Source organism: Lathamus discolor, chromosome 4 (assembly GCF_037157495.1).
Source record: "Lathamus discolor isolate bLatDis1 chromosome 4, bLatDis1.hap1, whole genome shotgun sequence".
In the NCBI taxonomy this organism is placed as follows: domain Eukaryota; kingdom Metazoa; phylum Chordata; class Aves; order Psittaciformes; family Psittacidae; genus Lathamus; species Lathamus discolor.
The window spans coordinates 106124414-106141739 of NC_088887.1; the positions used below are offsets into that span (position 1 = coordinate 106124414).

The 17326-nt window shown below is 42.0% G+C and overlaps 1 protein-coding gene across 2 annotated transcripts in view; it reads right to left on the reverse strand.

The window, feature by feature from the left end:
* Window positions 1-17326, reverse strand: part of MTUS2 (microtubule associated scaffold protein 2) — a 300838-nt gene that overhangs the window by 64937 nt on the left and 218575 nt on the right. For both annotated transcript variants that reach the window (XM_065678445.1, XM_065678446.1), the window contains one exon: window positions 9214-9375. In XM_065678445.1, coding sequence (XP_065534517.1) covers window positions 9214-9375 — 162 coding nt within the window. The remainder of the gene's footprint in view (window positions 1-9213; window positions 9376-17326) is intronic.

Sequence of the window (17326 nt, forward strand, 5' to 3'; positions counted from 1 at the left end):
TCTTTAATTTAATGGGCCAAGTAAAATTAAGCTGAGCAAATGAATTCATTATTGCTATTGTCATTGCGCTCAAATTAGGAGATTTCTAACAGGGAAAAACAGTCACATGTATATGAGGTAAATATCGAATAAGAGTAACAACCAAGCTGAGATAAGTATGCTGTAACACACACCCCTCAAACCCCACAACAAAACAGAAAATCCTTTCTTTAGCTCTCTAATTTCATAGACCATTGGGTGACCAATCCAGCCTGGTGAACAGAGCTGAGGTCTGAAACAAGCAACAACCTGATGCTCAGGAATTTGGATGAGGACTGCAGGCACAAACGAGGGAGTGTACAGGAGCCTCTAGTATGCTGACAGTGAGCCAAAGTTTCAAGACAGGAGGGTTTAGAGATACCAGGCTGCATTTTCAGTGGGTTTCTATGTTGTGAGAGAAGGATGTGGCTGAACAAAACCAGAGATGAGACCATAGAGGAAGGTGTATTACTTGAACAGAATAAAATCATACAGAGCTGGTCAGATGTAAACCACTTCTCAAATATTTAAATACAGTGATTGAACCATACTTTATTTTCTCTTCCTGAGCTGCATGTAAGTTCTGTTGACTTTGTGGGAGCATTGCACTCAGCTCCCCAGCACAGACCTATCTTTTAGCTAGACATTTTTGCTCATGAGTCACTCCTCGTGAATGTGCAAGAGAGTCCACAGCACTAGAAAACAACACACTGGTTGCTGTGCCTTTGGTGGCACATTTATTCACCTGTGGGCCTAAGATGCTTGTAGCACACTGAATTACACAGTCACCAGCTTTGTCAGAAGGACTTCTGAAATCCTGTGATCCAGCCTCCTGCTCAAAGCAGGTTGTACTAGAGCAGGTTGGGAAGGGCTTTGTCCAGCTAAGTTATAGGTATCTGTAGCAATGGAGGATTCACCTCCATTCTAAGCAATCAGCTGTAGTGTTGACTGCTTTCAGAGGTGATCAGATGATGACCTTCCTCACAGGTGGTTAAACACTGAGAATTTCCTGTTTTCCAACTTGCGCTTGATGTCACTTGCCATGTCACTGTGCACCTCTGAGAAGTGTCTCATTTTTTTCTCTCGCTACCTTCCAGTTAGATAACTGAACACTGCAATAAGATCTCTCTTTGCCTCCTCTGAACAAACCCAGATCTCCCAATCTCCTCTCCTGACCTGTCCTGTTGTGTGCCCCAGTTCCTTGACCATCTTGGTGGCCCTCTACTACTCTAATTCCAGTATGTTACACTGTTCTTGTCCTAGTATTCCCCAAAATGAACAGAGTTGTGAGTAGCCACATGTGAATAAGGGTAGGACCACTGTTGCTGCAGGCCACACTTTCTCTAGTGCAGCCCAGTATGCAGCTAGTCTTTCTTCTACAAGGGCACATTGTAGACTTAGGTTCAACTTGCTGTCTAGGAAGTTGTCTTTTCAGAAGTGGATCTTAACTGCAAAGTTCCCAGTGGAAAGCTGTGTTCACCTTTAAATAAAACGTAAAAAAATAATAGATATGGTAGATATTACTTACGTTATTACTGTATTTCTCAGGGCAAGTAATATGATTAAGTGAAATTAAAGGACCTGACTCACTTTTTCTAGTCAAGTATGCTATTTTTTTTTATTTTTTATATGTTGACAGGTATGTAAACATGAAAGGGGTCTAATAACAAACTAAAAAGGGCTGTGCAACACACTGAAACCTGATCAAGTGCATTCTTTTCGTAGACTAGTTGAAAGGCAACCAGTTCATGTCTTCAAAACAATCTGCATGACAACGTTCTTCCACTGCTATTGTCCCATGCCAGAATTTTTTTAATCATCAGAATCACTGCACAGCAGCAGCTGTAGGAGTCCATTTTCATTAATCAAACATGTTCTATTCCCTGTAGTCCAATCCATTTGTCAAGTACTTTCCTGTGAAACGTCAGGAGTATAATCTCTCTTGAGCAGTCTTCTCTTTTTTTTATAATGAGAATTTACAGCATAAGTGATCTTCTCAGGTAACATCTAGCACATGAAAGATTTAATGTGATTTTTGTTGGTTATTTTCCACTCATTAATAGAGGTAGATATGCTCCTTTGTGAATTAATTTACTGTTCATGCATGGTTAAAGTTATGTGCATATCTGGAATGCAAATGTAATTCTTACATCACCTGATAATCCACTCTTTCACAAATATTATTAAGATTGAAATCACTGCCATTCTTTTTGTAAGATACTTTTTCCTTCTTTACTGCTGTAAAATATGCTGTATAGAACACAGAGTGTCCGCGCATTTTAGCTGTAACTGTGGAGTACACTAAGCACTTTAGTAACTGCAATGTCTCTCACAGGAGCTTGGGCAGATGCAGTATGTGTTTATATGCACATATGAAACCTCAAGCCCTATAGCAATTACCACTAGGTGATTGCTAGGAGTATTGTACATAGAATATCTATCATATCTTTCTACAAATACACAGAACATACAGAAAGAATCATTGTGGTTCCCCTACTTTTCAAAAGCTTTATTACGTGGCTGATTTAAGCTCTGCCATTGGGGCAGCCTGGCCTTCTGACTTTGACTGAATGAGACTGATGACTTCTTCAAATGCGGAATTCATCCCTAAGTTATAGAATCATAGAATAGTTAGGGTTGGAAAGGACCTAAAGATCATCTAGTTCCAACCCCCCTTCCATGGGCAGGGATACCTCACACTAAAATGTTCATGTTATTGATCCACTTTTTCTTACGGGAAAATGTATCCCACTTTCAAGGTAGTGTTGGTTTGTGTTGTAAGTCCTTTCTGCACAGGGTCTTACCCCCATCCACAAGGAGGGGTATGTAGTACGAAGATACATAGTTAAAAGCTTCCATCCATTGTGGAAACCACCTGTGTCTCCTTGGTCACAGCCTTTGTGCAGTCTCCTGCCCTGAGGCAAAAAAGGAACAGGAAATTGTGGTGGTTTAGCTCCTTCCAACCATGACTCCATGGTGAGACTGGGCCTCTGCCAGTTCAGCCGTGGAGAAACTGGGCTGAGACGGAAGATAAACGTGGCACACTAACCACCCCTTTGCAAATGTTTTCCTCATGATCCAGCTGCAAATTAGAGGTAAGCAACAAGCAGCCTTACCAGGCTGAAGCCATCCTTTCCAGGAAGGGGCTGTAAGATGAGCCACTTCTTCCCAGGCTACCCTGGCAACCTGGAGCTGGATATCTTAATACACATTAAAAAACTGGTGATGCTGCTAACCAGGAACATGATGAAACATGGCAAGGATAAATCCAAGTCCACTTAAGACTTTCTGAGATGTATTGTTGACACTCTGAGTCTTCCCTTAAACATTCCTTTATCCAGCACATAAACTCAAGCACTGGGAAGATTGCTCTCTACATCCATGCAAGAAAAACTTGCATCTGGATATCTTTTAACTGCATTCCCTTTGAGAACAAAGACTACCTTCAATACAAGGGCATCCAAAATGGTCACTGGATATAAAATAATTCCTATGATTCATGCAAGAGCATTTTAAGTGATTTGTCTTTTCTATTGTTCTGTTTTCCTACATCATGGTTGTTCTTCTCTTGTTCGGATTCTCTGTGCAAGCAATTACCATTATGGGATAGTTTGGAAGAATATTGGGGTTTTATTCATTCCACTGTTTTCAAGACATTTCATCTCTTCAGTCCACAGCACTGGTGAAGGTGCTGCTGTTGCAGTGATGAGGTTGGCTGCCTTACTAAGCATGATATTCATCATCTTTATTACGTGTTAGTGTCAGTGACCCAAGGGGGGGGGGGTGTGGTGGGTTAATTTTTAGCATATCTTCACACATATTTGAAACATTGATTTTACCTCTCTCCTGCCCTATGATGTCCAGCAATGATGACAGAGTTGCCCAGTATGGACTTGTAGCCTGTGCCAGTGATTGTTCTTTCCATTTTACAATGGCACTAAAGAGTCCTTTTACAGTGTACTGTACACACAGACTTTTAACCTTTACATCCTCTATCTGCTGCAGGACATTCTTTTGGCGACTGGCCTTTGCAGCACACCCATGAACTTTTCCTGCCATGTTTAAAATATGGCATCTGACACAATTGTAAAGAGATTTTGTTAGATGCTTTTGTTTGCCTGTGATCAGAAAGCCCAAAGCAATATGAACACTTTGCTGCCCTTTCTCCACTTGCTTCATTTGATCTGTAGCATCTTCCTCCCAATTTAATAGAGTTCAATTTTTAAGAAGATGGGTTTGTGCTTCATCATTTAAAAGATGTGCAAAACTGTCCAAAAGTTACCAAACCAGAAGATTTTATATTCTATATGGCTCTCTATCATATTAGGATATACAGACAGCATTCAAATATTATTGCAAGTGAGGCAGTATCAGACTTGCTAAAACCCCTTGTCTTTATCACTGCTTTGATTTATTATGGCTTTTGCTTCCAACAGATACTGAGCATTATGAGGAACCATAGTTTTAAAAAAGTCATGATTTGACCACAGATACATCTGCTGCTACCTTGGTTCATATAAAAATTAAATCAGAGCACTGGACTAACATAGTTTCTTTTGCTTTTGTTGGTTGTATATAACAGCAACTTCCTAAACCTGCATGCTCTGGATCTGCTTCTGACTGTATAACAGAGCCAGGTACCCCTACTTTACATGTTTAGATTCCTTCCAGAATAAAGCAAGCAAGTTTTAATTCACCTGACTGAGTCTCCCTATCAAGACTAGACTATAAGTTCAATGAGGTGGTGGAAATGGGCTTCATACACTGTTACATCCAGTCTTTGCCAGTACAAAGAGGTGCCTTGCTGGGAGGAGGCTGGGCAGGTGACTGGTGCCCCTCAGAGTGGTAGAGAGTAATTTCAACTCTTTTCCAGTTCTGATGGATCTAACATGCTCTAGCAGCATCCCTCCTGTCTCTCTGCTACTCTGGCTTGCATAAAAGCAAGCATGTGTAGTAAATCACATGGTGTGGAAAGTCCATGGTGGGCTGCTGAATTGAAACCTGTCTCCTGTTTTGCACTTGGCTGTAACAAAGATAAGGAAACATGAGCAGAGTCAGACTAACAGCCTTCCAATGAGAAGAACAAATCTGACTGCTCTCCAGTGTGAGCCTGAACACAGCACTTCCTGCATCAGGCATACCTATGTGTACTCATGCACCCACAGAGACAAGGACTGAACACCACACTCTACACCGCCTAGCAGGAAGTAAATCCAATTCAGAAGCCATACTGCTTTGTCTCTAACAGGCCTATAAACTCAGACACAGCATGATATTAACTGCACTTTACAGTTCCTCACCTACAAGCTCACTTTTGGCCAACTTGAGTCATGGGCAAAGAGTTTTCCTTTGTGTGCGCCCACAGAAGCAGACATGGTTACTGGAGGGTCATACAAAGACAATAACAAATGCTCTGAAGTAAACTACACTGAGACTAAGTGATGAAACAGAAAACATCTATTGGCAACCTCAGGACAATGAGAAATTAAGGTTATTTAACAGGAAGTAAGTTGGAGAACTTCTCACAATTCTTTATGGCCTTTTATTGTTCAGCTTTGTCCCCAGAGGTAGTAAAATCCAGCAAAAACTAGTCTTTTATTTAAAAAAATAAACAATTTTGTAGATTAAAATTCCAAATTAGAAGTTAACTTTAGCTTTCTGCCAGCCTCAGTAATTATTTTTCCCTTCAGTATTTATGCCCTGATGTAATGACAAACACTCTTTCTCGATACCTACTGCCTGATCAGTATTGTTCTGCATTAAGTTGTGATTTCTGCTCTTCCGTGTGTGTCTGAGATTTGGAGCATGTGGAAAATCAGAGGTGACAGCCTGAACCATTTGATTAGTCTTGCCTATGATGGATCTTGTGCTACACATTATCATGATTGCATATCAAACACCATGGTTCCAGCTCATTTGAGTGCTCCAAAATGGAAACCTCCATGGCATAGGACTCGCTCCTGTGAGGCTGCACAAGTAGTAAAAGACCCAGATCTTCTTGCCTGTGACAAAAGAAGCCCAGAGGCCAGAACTGCTCCTCTGCAGAAACTTAAAATAGACCTTTGAAGCTTATCATGCCAGTGCTAGTAGCTGGGGAAAAAAAAAGGCTTTTGCTGGAGATGTCTAGGGGCAAATTTGATACTAATCAAATAGTGCTGTAGCCTGAAATGGCATAACTTAGCTAGGGACCAGAAGAGAAAAAAGGAAGCTCAAAAGGAAAGGAAAAAAAATTGAAAAAGAAAGAAACAAACAAAAACTTATCACCTTTTATCAATATTTTCTCTTCATAGATAGGGTCTGTTTCACCAAGTGAGTACAGATGATAGAAGTAAACAGTTTTCTGACAGTAAGAGACACTCACTCCTGACTGTGTTGGACAAAAAAACACATCCTCCTCCTCCCTTGTCTTTCACTTAGTTGGACCACATAAGAAGAACAGTGCCAGGTTCATCTTCCCTGCCAGATTCTCTAAGGCACTGATTATAGCAGTAACTGGTTTTCTGCATATGGTAAGTTAACCAGGTGTGTTTGGTTTGTGTGGCAAGATTTGAGTAGCAGGGGGCTACTGTGGTGGCTTGTGTGAGAAGCTGCTGAAAGCTTCCCCCATGTCTGAGAGAGCCAATGCTAGCCAGCCCCAAAGACAGCTGGCCAAGGTTGAGCCCATCAGTGATGCTGGTAGGGCCTCTGGGATAACATACTTAAGAAGGGAGAAAACTGCTGTGCAGGAGCAGCTGGGAGAGAGTGAGAATGTGAGACAAACAACACTGTACTTATAGCAACCAGCCAGCCTTGCATTGTATTGTTCTCCCCCTGTCCAGCTAGGGAGTGATAGAGAAGCTTGGAGGGCACCTGGTGTCCAGCCAAGGTCATCCCACCACACCAGGTTAAACTGTCTTGAAACTGGGTGTCCAGAATTAATAATGCATAAAGTCTTTGTCTCTTATTTTGTACTGTTTTTTTCCTTCCCTGATTCATTTTCAGTGTGTCATCAAAGCCAGCTGAAACACTCTGATGAATTAGAGCCAGACTGGATAAGAATGGTGACTTATGCAAAATTCTTTATTTTGAAATCTAAATGTTAGATCTAATCTGATGGAATTTCTGTACTCTTACTGAAGCACTCTCTTTTTTAAATCCTTACTATTCTGTACAGACATACACAACTCTTTACTGAAGACCATGAAGAGGCCTATCCGAACTGTCTTTATAAACAAAAACGCTGAATCAAAAAGTCTGATTTGTCTTTCTGGATAATGTTCCCTCTAAAAAGGCAGACATGAAGCTACAGTATTTTAGGGACAGAAGTAGAAAAGCATTTAAAAATCCTAAAGGAGAATCTTAGGAGAGAGGGGACAATAGAAATGGGAAACAATAAGGCCGTGGAAAAGCAAGGAAAGATTCATGAAAGTGGAACTAGAAGTTGTTTCTAAGAGAAAATATGTAGAGCCATGAAAACCACAGGAGTGAAGAAAGATTCAGGCCCATTCATGCCCTCACAGCTCCAAGGTTCCTGCTTACTAGGAGCAATAAAAAAGCTCTCTGAAAAACATGCTGGCTTTGAAGAATCACTTTGTGTCAGATCACTTGTGGAACAAATCCCGGTACTGTTCACATTTCAGCACTGTTACACAAACACAGTGGAGTGTGTTCCACTCACTGAAATATGTTACACCTCATGCACCCCATTTTCTTAGTGATCTATGAAGTGCTTTCTAGGAATATACATTTTGAAACCGCATTATTCCTTCCCCTCCACATGGAAAGATGCAATACTGACTTCGGCAGCCACATGCAAGAGTTCAATGACCAGTTCAGGCATAGGCTTCTCTCCAGTAAGCTCCTCCAATTATGTTTTTAAAAATTACTGTTGTTTTTATATTATTGATAATGTTCCTTTCCCTTGAGGGCCTTGAAGAATCTCTTGAGGCATGGGGAAGCAAGAATGAGCACAGAGATACATAGAGACTGTAGTGTGCGAGAGCTTGCTGTGGGTACAGCATACCTCTTGGGCCCTGAAGAACTTCCATGCCTTTCATGAGGGCCCTCAGGGAACTCTGAGATCTTGGCTGATGGACATCCAGGGGCCATGCAGCCCAGAAAGATAAGCCTGGGTCCATATTAGACAGAAAGGCGACGGGACAAACAGGAGCTAGAGCAGGGTAGGGGAACACTGTCCACTAGTTGTAAGGAAAGTGCTTGAAGCCATGTGAGGTGAGGACATGACATCTGCTACCAGGTGAGAGAGTATCTACAGCCATGCTTTTAAACTTCTCATTATGACCACTAATCTTATTGACCCTGCTTGCAAGTCACAATGATTGAACCGCCTCAGCTCGTTCATTACACCCAAACTAGTCTCCACATTGCCAGTGCTGAGTGTGTAATAGATGTTCACTGTCACAGGCACCCTCATCCCACTGAATGGGCAGGCAGATGGGCCAGTGTTAGCAGCCCTCAAGGACAGGTAACATGAACTGCTCTTTACTCTCTCTAAAGTGGTGAGTCCTACCCAAGAAGATACACCCCTACATCATTGACGAGGGGAACCTTGAGTTCATACACTATGTCCAAGTGCCAGACTATGCAAGGGGCAGCTTTAAACAAGTGTGAGCAGGAGATGGTGGAGAGATACACAGGTATTTCAACAAAAAATCCTGCCTTTGGCCGAAAAATGTAAACTTTCTTGTGTGAGATGCTATGAATTACTGCTGGCTGATTTGAGACATAGCTGGATTGAGCTGAAGGAGGGCTTTGGCAAGGAAACAATTTTGAAACAAGACCTGGAGTATTTTTTCTTCATTTATTTGTCTCCTTTTCCCTCTCTGAGTGGAAACACCACAAATTGCTTAAATTTAGGGCACAGTATTCCAATCCTTGCAAGCATACCTAGCAATGAATTGTCTGCTCAATGGAATGCTTTGGTCTCTAGAGCAGTGCAATGTTTTCGAAAGCTGTTTGGTGAGAACCAATAATATATACACTAAATCTCTGACACTAAATGCCTTCACCTCCAAACAGTTCACAAAATGAGGTTATAGCTGTGTTGTTGAATGTGTTTGAAAGACAATACAGCAAAGAGAGCCTAAACCAGCACATGGGCAATGTGCCCAAGAATAAAATTTAAGCAGTAAAATGGCATCATAATGAGTTTTCTGCATTTCTTGGCAGGTGGTGTTTCAAGTTTGGAGCACTTACCAGCAGGTGCTGTGGCAGTTTTTGGTGCTGGAAGTAAGCTCCTGCGTGGAGTGGCTGTGTTGCTCGATACCTGTGTCATGCTCTTGCTGCTTCCCTTGGGGACATCTTTAGAAGGTGCAGGTGCCTTAGGAGTGGTTTGCTCTTCATTTCCAAAGCTGGAACCTGCAGGAAACCAAAATTGCTCTAATTATAAGTTCATAAAAAATGTATGTGAACTGTGGCACACAACTGAGCTTGTATCAGCAATTATAATCTACAAAGCCAGATTCTCATTGCAGCTTGGGCTGAGTTACATGAACTTTCTCCAGTACAGATGATTATGTACAAATAATGAGTTCCTAGCAACTTAAACATTGAGTCTTGGCAGCTGTAGGAGTCTGTCTCTAGCAGGAGCTTAATACCTGCTTTTGTTCTAGCTCCATAAAAGTATCTGGCTGCAAGGCTCATAAGGAAACCAAGACATTTCAAGTACCTGAGTGGACAAGTTGTTTTTGGCTTTGCAGCTGCTACAGGAGTCACCCTGCACAGTTACCCTAACACTTGAGAGTTGCCGGTTGTTAAGTAATGGGCAACAGACGGGCTCAGTGGTGCAAGGCACCAAATTCTCCTACCCAGAAGGGATTTCCCGCAAACAGCCCTCAGACAACACTCGGACACTGGAACAGTAAAATGCAAAATGAACAAACAACACATCTGCCTTAACTCTCACATACACTTTAATCATATTCTCATAATGAACCTCAGGTTGCCAAGGTTTCCAGTTCATAATGACCTCTTTCAAAACCTCTAATGGGTTTGGTTTCCTCCTGCATTTGCTATGGGGGAATAATGACATGTAGGCTACTTGTAGATATAAAGAAACCAATCTTTTTTTAGCATTGGGAAAAAGCAAAGATGGACTGTCTTCTTTATCTATCGAGTAGGAAGCCTAAGAGGAGCAAAAGATTATAGTGTCTGGACTTGAACATTTGCAGAAGGATGAACATTTTTTTTTTTTTTAAAAAGTGAGTGGAGATAGTGGCAAGAAATACATAGGATTTTATTTTAAAGGGCTATAATTTATATAAAATTTATAATTTATATAAAAAGATACAATCCAATACTATTTAGGTATTGCCTGCAGGAAAATGATAACCTTATTTTAACAATTGGGTTGTCCAAGTCTTCAGTATTTTTAAGATGTAGGCTTCTTAAATGTGTGCAAGTAAAGCAGAGATTTTGTTTTGCCTTTCTTACCCAAAAGCCATTAGAAAAAAAGTGTAAGCTGGAAAAGAAAATCCTCTTTTCTGATAAAAGAAGAATATACCTTTTGGCTCTGACAAAACAGCTTCAAGTTTTGCTGTGTATTTAAGGCTGCTTGCATATAAGTTTCAATTTAAAGAACGTATCTGCAGTACACATGGACTTCTACAAATACATTTGACCTTTATCAAGTGACATTAAAAATTCAAACTTCAGAGTGCACTATACTCTACACAGGAACAGAAAAACCTGAAGCATTCGTCATGTTTACACTGCTCTGCACACAGCTCCCCATTGTTTTATATCTGAAGTACACATTTTTTTTCACCCATATATCAAGCATTCAAGATTATGCTCTGAATTATCTACTAACAAAACTCTGCTGACTTCAGTAAAGTCACATCAGCAGAAAATACAGCCCCGCCTGACCCAGTCTCCTCTGCAGTGGTACAGGAGGACACCTCTACTAGGTGCCAGGGAGAAGTTACAGCATGTGTATTCACCTCAGCCTGTCTGCGTTGTACTCCTGAAGTTACTCCTGAAGTGGTCTCAAATATGTGCCTACCCAGTTGGTTTGGGTAGCACTGCTTGTAGAAAACTCTTTTCTTTCCTCAGCTTAGAAGTTTAAATTGCAGGCACTAACCTTGATGAGCAAATTATTCCTATTTTTCACAGATAAATGTCATTCGAGCGCTCTTTAAAGGAAACCCTTTATTCTCTATTGTGAAATCTATTATTTAGAGAACGTTTCAACTTACAAATCTGACTAAATGGAAGCAGTTTCTGTGTTGAAGAACAAGGTGTCCAGGGGAGTTATATAACCTCTTATTAAAAAAAGAAGATAAAAAGCTTTTCTAGGTATTGAAGATGAAGTGCTGCCAGCTACGAACACTTTTGCTGTCTGAAACACAAGGATAAGAGGTCTGCTAATAGAGAAATGAGTGTGTGTGGAGGGAAAGCTGACAAACATGGCCTCATCAAATTTCCTGAATCAGAAGTGCCTGGAAAGCTGGTCATGCACCTCATGCTGTGGCTGGACAAACCCCTTCAAAAATGAAGAAAAAAAGGTGATTCAGCTTTTGATCTTTCAGTATAAAATGGACTTGAGGGGACAAGGTGTATAGCTGTATGGGTGTGTATGGCAAGGTGTTGGGGGCTGCAGGGGAGTCCTGCATCAGGAGAAAATGCTGCCTCAGGGCAAAACTGCCCTGCAGTGAGGAGTGAGCAAAACAGTGTGAGAAACACCCCTGCAAGCACCAGGGTCAAAGAAGAAGGAGGGGAAGGAGGTGCTCCTGCAGTCCCCAGGGAAGACCATGATAAAGCAGGCATTTCCCTGCAGCTTGTGGAGAGGACAATGGTGGAGCAGATATTCACACTGCAGCCCATGGGGGACCCCACATGAGAGCAAGTGGACATGTCCTGAAGGAAGCTGCAGCCTGTGGAAAGCTCTCTCAGGAGCAGGCTCCTGGCAGAAGCTATGTCCTCTGGAGAGGATCCCATGAGGGACTGCAGCCTGTGGTAAAGACCCGTGCTGGAGCAGGGAATAGTGTGAGAATGAAGAAAAGTGGCGAAGAGGAACTATTATGAACTGACTGTGACTGCACTTCCCCATGTCCCCTGCACTGCTCAGTGGGGGGGGTGTGGAGGAACTGGGAAAGAAGAAGTGAAGTTGAACCTGGGAAAAACGGGTGGATGGGAAGCTGGTTTAGTTGTTCAGGTTTGCTTTTTTTTTTTTTCTCTGTTTCTCACCATTCAACTCTATTTTAATTTGAAATAAATATTTTTCACCAAAGTGAGTCTGTTCTGCCTGTGACAGCAGCCGGTGAAGGATTTCCTTGTTTTTCTCTCTAGCCAAGAGCTTTTTTACCTCATTTTCTTCCCCATCCTGCTGAGGAAGGGTAGTAAGAGCTGCTGGGTCGGTGTTTGGCAGCTATCCATAGCAATATCAGTATCTCCAGGATTTGCTGAGATAAGTCAATATTTAACATACAAGTCAGTATCTCCCGCTTTCTTCTTCACTCAGAGATGCAGTTTAGAAAGAGACAGTGGGGTACAACACATGCATATATAACATACCCAAAACCCCATATGTTTGCTGCTTCCATGGATATCACTAGGACAACATCTAGTTCCCCAGAAGCAGGGCAAGGTGATCTTCACCTTGCTATGCGTAGTGCTGTATTGCACTTTTCTTTACAAATAGCATTCAAAGAAGAAAGTAAATTAAAGATCCAGGAAAATGCATATTCCTCATGATTGAAGAGGAAAATAAAGGTTTTCATTTACTTGGAGGAATTAATTTAGATTATTCATTAAATAAGATTATTCGTCAGATGGTACTTGTTATCCGTTATGAGATAATGCCTTCCACTCTTATCTGCAGCAGGTGAATCAGTATCATCTGCCCTCCCAGAATACCTGTTCTCATTTTTCAGTAAAAGCTTGTACCAAAACACCAGATGGGCAGTGTGTGAACAGTTTCCATCTCTGTACGACAGACATCCTCTGTCGTACTGTACCTCCTCCCTCCTACTCCTCTACTTTTGCATTCTATCTAGGGGAGAGTCCTTGCTTGCCTTTGAAACACCTGGCAAGTCATTTGGGTGCTCCTACATAAAACACCCTGTATCTTTGCAGACTGTGCTCTACGAGCAGCAGCACTGCTGACTTTGCAGTGGAGTTTTTAACAGACTATTAACAATCCACTGGAGCTAAAGGCTTTCAGCCTCACTTTTATCATCTTCTCACTATGAGCCCCAAGGAATCCTACTCTTCTACTTGCGAAAAAAAATACAAGGAAGAAGAAAGCTGTTTGAAGACTTGCAATTACCTTGAAGAGTCCCAGCTGCACACACTCATCCCCTATGCTGTTCTGCCAGTGAAGACATGCAGTAGTCAGGGCTGGCAATGTATGGTAGGCTATGTTTCCAAAGAAAACCATGACCAAAATCCCACTAGTTCCCAAATGGCTCAAGCCATCTTCTCTCCGTATCTTCTACCATCTTCTTTACCCTCTGTCCCTGCCCTGCAGCAGCTGACTTCATGGGCTCCTTGCTCTCAGAAAAGGAAGGCTCTCTTCTATGTGTCATTAGGAGTTTGTGTCTTTTGTATGTGTCCCTTTTCTGGAATTATTTACGTGATTTATAAAAAGGCATGGAAATATGGTCAGACATTACATATTACTGTAAAACCAGCAGGAGTATGGGTAGGGCAATTCTGCATTTAACAAGAAATTAATTAAGCCATGTTGTATGTCAGGTCTTGATCTGGGGGGAGGCAGCAGTAGGAAGGGCTGCCTTCTGGAGCCTCACAGCCACAGATTTCCCTGCCTGCACCCAAGGGCAACAAAATCTCCTTCTGTTGGAGAACTTGCTTCTAGAAAAAACAGCATGTCTGACAATGCCAGGGGTCTCTGTTCTGCTGAGAAACAGGCCCCAAAAGAATATTAAAGCACAAGTGCAACTGCTTCTGCAGCTCTGTGTCTCGTGGGCTGCTCCATGAAGCCTATTGAAACGAAGTGTTTCCAGCTCTTCAGAGCAGGTCAAGCATTCACTGTGCTGGCAGCAGGCTTGGAGCAGGCAGCTCCCTGCCTCAGCTGTAATCACACCCGACACACTGGAAACATGCTGGTATCATGAATGATCACTGAAGCATAAACATTAACCCAGGGTAATAGCAAGCCCTTTCCATCTTAAGGATCCTTAGACACTACTTGACACCAAGTTTAATGGCAATGAAGGTACGTCTAGTTGTTGCAGCAGAGATCCCACTTCACACTTCTAAAGCACTTTCAAGTCACAAAACTCAACAAGCTGTAGAAATAACGAAGGAGTTGAGCCGCTTTCCAAACTCATGCAGCAAAGGAATAGCAGAGACAGAGAGAGAAAGCAAGCAGGAAAGTCTGATGATGAATGACACTGGAAGGACTCTTTTTCACCTGCAAAACATTGGGACGTATTATTCCTCTGAGTTTGATGAGGCTGTGCTTCTGTGCCTCAGTTTTCAAGCACAAATACAAACACAAAATGAAACTTAAAATCACTGCCATGGGTAATGATCTGATAAAGAAAACATCTAAACTCTTGTGAATAACTAGGTGATGCTCAAAACAAAAAACACAAGACACACTTTTCACTAAATTGGAGCATTTGCCCATCCTTCAGTTAATGTCCACTCTTTATTTCTGATTTTTACTTACAAAGTGGTAATTTTTCTAGATTGATTACAAGATATGCAACTGTCAGCTGAGTTTTTTTATTTCACAATTTTAAGGGTTACTGTTTTAAAGTTCAACACTATATATTTCAGTGTAACATCTCACAGTGTAATTATCAAGAGACACAACTGAATGTACAGCTCTGTAGCTCTAGCTGACCATGTGGCACAACATGATCATTAGAACTGAGGGGTTACTATGCTATTACGATGTTATGATGGTAGACAAGATTACTAGCCAGCTAATTTGTTGGGAGTTTTTTTGGTTTTGCTGAGAGCAAGTACCTGGTATTTCCTGATACAACAAGCTAAATATGGAACATATCAAGGACAAACTGATGGCAGGTTTCTGTCCAAAACAAAATGAGGTTTAAGGATTGATGTTCATACAATTCTTAAACCTAGCTTAATTACCCTATAGTATTTTTTCCTATTGCATTTTTTTGGCTCAGACAGAAGTGTTTGAGCAATAGTGCCCTGTATGATATCTATTTTAAAGGAGTTTTGGGCATGCCCACATGCTTTTATAGAAGCTGATTTTTTGTAAGTCTTAGCATCTTAAACTGGAACCTGAATTTTGAATTTTGAGCTTAGTAACTTCTGCCAAATCAGGAGCCAATCTGAAGCATCTTTTAGCACAGTAGCCAGCTCGCTGAGTTTAGAAGGCTTTGGGTCACTGCACTGTAGATAATTACCTCTGAAACAGCCCTTTCATTGCTAGGGGGGAGTTTGGTGCCGTCAGTGATGATTAATGACAGTTATGTGATCAGTCATGGCTTTCGTACACTACCATGTGTACCTCCTTCCTGTGCCCTCCAATTGTAAAGCCAAGAATCCTTCTCCTGTAACACCTGCTGTCAGATGGTTTTGGCCCCTCAGATCTGGCCATGAAGACAGTTGTTAGAGCACTGGAAGGATGGGAACCATGCAAAATCCACCACCACTATAAGAGCTGCAAAAGCACCACTGCTCAGTGGTGCTAGCAGGCTCCTTCTTCACCTCCAGCTGCCCATGACTGCTTCTGCAGCCATAGGATGGGTCCTGCACTTCTAGGTAATCCAGGCAAGCAAAACACAGAGGTAGAGGGAGGCATCACCTGTTCAGGCTGTGCTTTCCTAAGTCAGCTGGCAGGTGCACTTCCAGCATTGGCAGCAGTAGGGCATTCCAGTAAGGCAGCATTGGAAACCCTGTTCAAGGCAGGATGCCCTTGCAGACACAGCTTTTGGCTTAGGCTTGGTCTATCAGGCTGTGCCTACATTGCTAAATAAAAGCTGGACAAGTGATGTAGGCTGGTTCATCCTGGCACCGCTCAGGCTAGCTGTAGCAGTTTTTCTTGAGAGAGTGACAACAGTAAACCACAGCCATGGTGTGAAGAGCAGGGTGAGGCATCAGGAGACTGGGCTTAGTCTGGCTTCCAGGCTCTCCCCAGCTCATCAGCACAACTGGTACCCCCAGCCCATGGCAAAGGAGGCCATTCAGCTTAGCTTCACCTGCAACAAAGTGGATGTAAAAGAGGTGGAGATGTTTTGCCTCTGCCAAGCAGAATTGAAACTCCTTCCTTTACATGTTTTGGGATTTTTGAAGTGTGAATTAATTTTTGTGGCACAGACCCATGTTCATTGTCCTTCATACATAATAGGTACTAGAAATAAACCCTTCTGCTGATGCACCTCTTTGTATCAACGCTAACTTACTAATTTCACCTCACCAGTTAGAATACACATTTTAGGATGCATCTAAATGGTTTTCTTACTTGAGTGGAGTTACATGTTGCTCCTTACTGAGGTGTTACAACCCTCATTGGTCAAGATGAAAATTTAACACAAAAGTAAAATATCTGTATGTGTTAGTGGGAGTTGCAGACAACTTGCTGACAATGCCACACTTTGGAATGATGCAACACATTGCATTTGAGCTCTTGTGAAAGTTTACATCTCTACCATGCAAGGTGAGCATGTTATTATGTAGTAAAATCCCACCATATGTTGGTGGTGGCTTTGCCTACCACTGGTGGATTGCACAGCTGCTTGGCTAGCTGAGCTTGTTTGTATAGCTGGCTAATTAAAGCCCCATAGGGTATAGGGTGAAGACAGAGTAGTATTTTGCTGATCAATCATAATGTTGTCAGGAAGGATAACATATGGTTATTGAAGTCTTGCCAAAGATATCCGAACTATGCAGACATTTTGAAATGGGCCTGAGACATCACTGTGTATCTGCCTTCTGAAAGGGCCACCTCCTGACACCACTTGGAGCTGTATTGTCCAAAGATCATTCATGACCAAATCTGCACAGTTTTACTTTAGGTATTCAGCAGTCATACACTCTCTCATGGAGGAGATAGATAAATGCAAGTCCAAGAGCCAGTTCTTCCTCTTGTTGCCCAGCATAGTAGTTATCTGTACTGCAATTCCCAGGCACTGTAGAGCTGTCAAAGTGACACCGAGCATTGATGGCATTTTTGAAAAGGACACATCTACATTCCAGTGAACTCAGCTGCCAGAACGGCCCCTGGAATCACCAGTGGTTGCCTGACAACCAGAAGGAAGATACAGATAACATCCATTTTCTAACACCACTAAAGCATTAATGACAAGTATCAAGATAGTTGGGCGGAATTTTCCTCATTAGGAAGATTTAGATGTTCCTGGGTAGT